At 40.3% G+C, this 3421-nt stretch overlaps 1 protein-coding gene across 1 annotated transcript in view; it reads right to left on the reverse strand.

The window, feature by feature from the left end:
• Window positions 1-3421, reverse strand: part of pgm2l1 (phosphoglucomutase 2-like 1) — a 9575-nt gene that overhangs the window by 1964 nt on the left and 4190 nt on the right. Inside the window, exons 7-11 of the mRNA XM_035679894.1 lie at window positions 3090-3279; window positions 2895-2992; window positions 2539-2719; window positions 2353-2446; window positions 1385-1514 (exon numbers count right to left, since the gene is read on the reverse strand). Coding sequence (XP_035535787.1) covers window positions 1385-1514; window positions 2353-2446; window positions 2539-2719; window positions 2895-2992; window positions 3090-3279 — 693 coding nt within the window. The remainder of the gene's footprint in view (window positions 1-1384; window positions 1515-2352; window positions 2447-2538; window positions 2720-2894; window positions 2993-3089; window positions 3280-3421) is intronic.

Below are 3421 nucleotides of genomic sequence, written 5' to 3' on the forward strand. Positions count from 1 at the left end.
TATTATATTATATATATATAAGAATATTACATTATATGTACAGCACCTTAAAATGTATCCAACGTTAAAGTTTACACCTGGACTTAGATCAGCTGTTTGCTGCCCTCCACTGGCAGAAACAATGTAACTGAACCAATGTTGGTTTTAATGTATTAATAATCAATAATAAGTGAGTCTGGTCAGTTGGATTATTTATGTGGTTTACATCAAACTGATTTTAATGTTTCTGCATCCATTTAAAAGCCTTTTGAAATGATGAAATATTAAAAACAGTTAATATTGTAATTGATTTAAGTTGTTCATTAGATCTTTATGAGATGAGATGGATAATATAAATAATATAAATATTGTATTTTGGTCGTTTAAGAGGTAAAGTAAAGAACAATATTTAGTTCATTCTTTATCTATAAATATAATTTATCACAGGAAGCTCTCAGTTGACAGGTAAGTTCAGTTATTGATTGATTATTGGATTACTTACTGTCCCACACACACTGGTTCTGGTCCAGTTCTTTAAATCTTTTTTAAATGTTAGAACGTGTTCCTGAGGTTGTTTACAAGATTAAATAATAAAGAGAATATAACTTTATTAATGTTGTTATTTTAACATATTGAAGTAATTGCAGTTCACCACTAGATGCCACTAAATCCTCCACACTGGACCTTTCTGAGGGACTGTAGGTCAGTGGTTCCCAACCTGAGGGTCGGGACTCCCACTAGGGGTCGCCAAAGCTTCAGCGAGGCCTTCTTGATTTTAAGGGGGCGTAAGAAAACTTAAACACGCAGTAGGTCTGTATCTCAGTGTTTTGTTGATTTCTGTGAAGAAAATGAAAGTTTGCTCAGACAGAACGTATGAATGTTATATTAATAGTAAGTAATATTTACTGGTGTGTTCCCTACTTCCTTCCACAGTTTCAGTTGTTCTGTGCTGTTAATATCTGTCAATATGTCTACTCACTGATAGAAAATGGGCCCCCACTACTCAGCCTAATGGGCGTCAACTGAATGAAGGCACAGTAACACCAACCCAAGGTTAGATCTTTCTCTCAAAACCTGGTTCAAAGTGGAAGGAACCCTAACCCCCAACGATCCCCAACAGGCTAGATACAAGCTACACCACATGGCAGGAGCCAGGTCTCACTATTCATTGTGACTTCTTTAAAGAAATCCTCACGTAGAATCATTCATCTTTAAGGAAGAAGATTTGGAAAGATCAAGTTCTGGATTTGGAGTATTTAAAGGTTTAATTTCAGCACAGAGAGCTGATCCAGGCTCAGAACCGTACGAGGGCCTGCAAGAATAGTTTAACTGGACAAATATGGTCAGATAGTGAAACATAAGGCTGCAAATTACAATGTTTCTGAGCTGGATCACGAGATCTTACGTCTGGTAGATGTTGTGCAGTTGTTGGTTCAGACTCAGGTTCTTGTTGTGGAGGTAAGCCGCCATTTCAGCCACGACCGCTGCCGAACTCACGCCGTCTTTCTCAGGGACCAAACTGCTGCAAAGGAAACCTGAACACATACAAACCAACTGTTACCTGAACTCTAGCAGAAGATTTGTACCTGTGCTTCATTAAAAGGGCCGAAGCCTCTGTGGTTCCCAACAGTTTAACTTCCATTTGAAACATTGATCTGTCTGAAAGGTTCTGATATGGTTGGATTGACAATAAGAGGAGAAATGAGTCTTTTACTCTCTTCTGCTCTAATAATCTGGTCTTGGTCTCTGACAGTAATGAAAAGATTAAAACCTTTGTGGTTTCTGACTGTTACTTCTTTCTCCTGACATCCCTCAGCAGTCTGATATTTAACTATACAAACCGCGGTATGTATAGTTTAACTGTTACAACTGCTCAGATATACTCATTTATTTTTCCTTATATTTGTATCCGTCTCCAGTTTCTATCATTATTTCCATCACTATTAGTTTTTGTCACTTTGTATTTAGGGTTCAGATGAGGAATAGATGTGGTTTCTCTCCATGTGCCATTTCAGATGAGCCTGCTTTGTATATATGCAGTATTTATGATGTATATTGAGAGCATATGTATGAATACTATACAGACGAGTATGAGACCTTTTTCTTTCTGCTGTAGGAGAGTAACTCCCTGTTCAGGGTTGTTTATGTATATGGGGGTAAAAGGAAATACTAATCTCAGCAGATATTTACTGTATTCGTTGCTTGTCAACGTTTCCAAATAAAAACAACAAAAACAACAACTTTATTCTAGTAAAGTCTTTGTTTGTTTAGTGATAAAAGAAAAGAGAAATAAGCTTCTGTTGACCTCCACAGTGAGTGTGGAGGAGGTCTGGACTCTTTATATGAAATAAAGTAAAAAATAAACTTGGTTACCAATCGACTCTTCGAAGGCGAATATGACTGTGTTTCCTGTTTTGGAGAGTTCGTGTATTCTGTTCCCGATCCATTTAAAGCCAGGAAGAGTTTCCTGTTGAACACAGACAGACATCATCAGTTATAGTCCTGACTACACTGACACAATGATTACTGATTGATCTGATGTTTTCTGGTTCCTCTGACCTCGAAGTGGAACCCCTCGATGCGAGCGAAGGCCTGCAGGATCTTGGAGGAGACTGTGGTGGCCAACATGTAAACCTTCTGAGAGTCTGCAGGATCTGGATGAGCCTCCTTCCAATTAAAGAACATCCACCAACCCAACAGAGCCGCCAGCTCGTTACCTGTGAACACCTTCCAACCGCACCTGTAAGGCAGGAAGATACAGGTAAACACACCTGTATTGTTTTAGTCATTGATTAACAGTGAACAGTTTCCTAACGAGTTTATGATCTCAGTCTCTAGTTTAACATCTTCTTCCAGCTGATGAAAACACACCAAACTCAGATAAAACTGAAACTTTGAGCAAACGTCACAGTTACCTGTCAGAGTTCTCTGCTACAGCCAAACGATCGGCGTCAGGATCCGTCGCCAGAACGATCCGAGCGTTTTCTTTCTCTGCCAGAAGAAGTGAAAGTTCCTGGAGAACAGAAGAAGAAAAGCACTGGTTATTAAAACAAAAACCGTAAAACACAGAATACAATGAATCACTGGAAGGACTGAGATCTGTATCCTACCAGGACCGACGCTCCCTCCTCGGGGTTGGGGCAGCTGACGGAGGAGAAGTTGGGGTCGGGGTCTTTCTGCTCGGGGACGGGGATCGGCGGAGCAAAGCCGAAGGTGAGGAAGGCCTGCTGGACGAAGACGTGTCCGACACCGTGGAACGACGAGTGGACAAACTTTAATGGACAACTTCTGTTCAGATCCCTGAGAGACATGAGAGACACATTTTAGCTATTTCATCTTACCTGTGGAGGCAGGTGAGCTCACGTTCATTTGAAATACATTTGGCTGCAGAGGTTTGGGGACTGGCTGCAGAGGTTTTAGAGGTTTGGGGACTGGCTGCAGA

Source organism: Morone saxatilis, unplaced genomic scaffold, assembly GCF_004916995.1.
Source record: "Morone saxatilis isolate NCDOM2014 unplaced genomic scaffold, NCSU_SB_2.0 Contig8, whole genome shotgun sequence".
Lineage (NCBI taxonomy): Eukaryota > Metazoa > Chordata > Actinopteri > Moronidae > Morone > Morone saxatilis.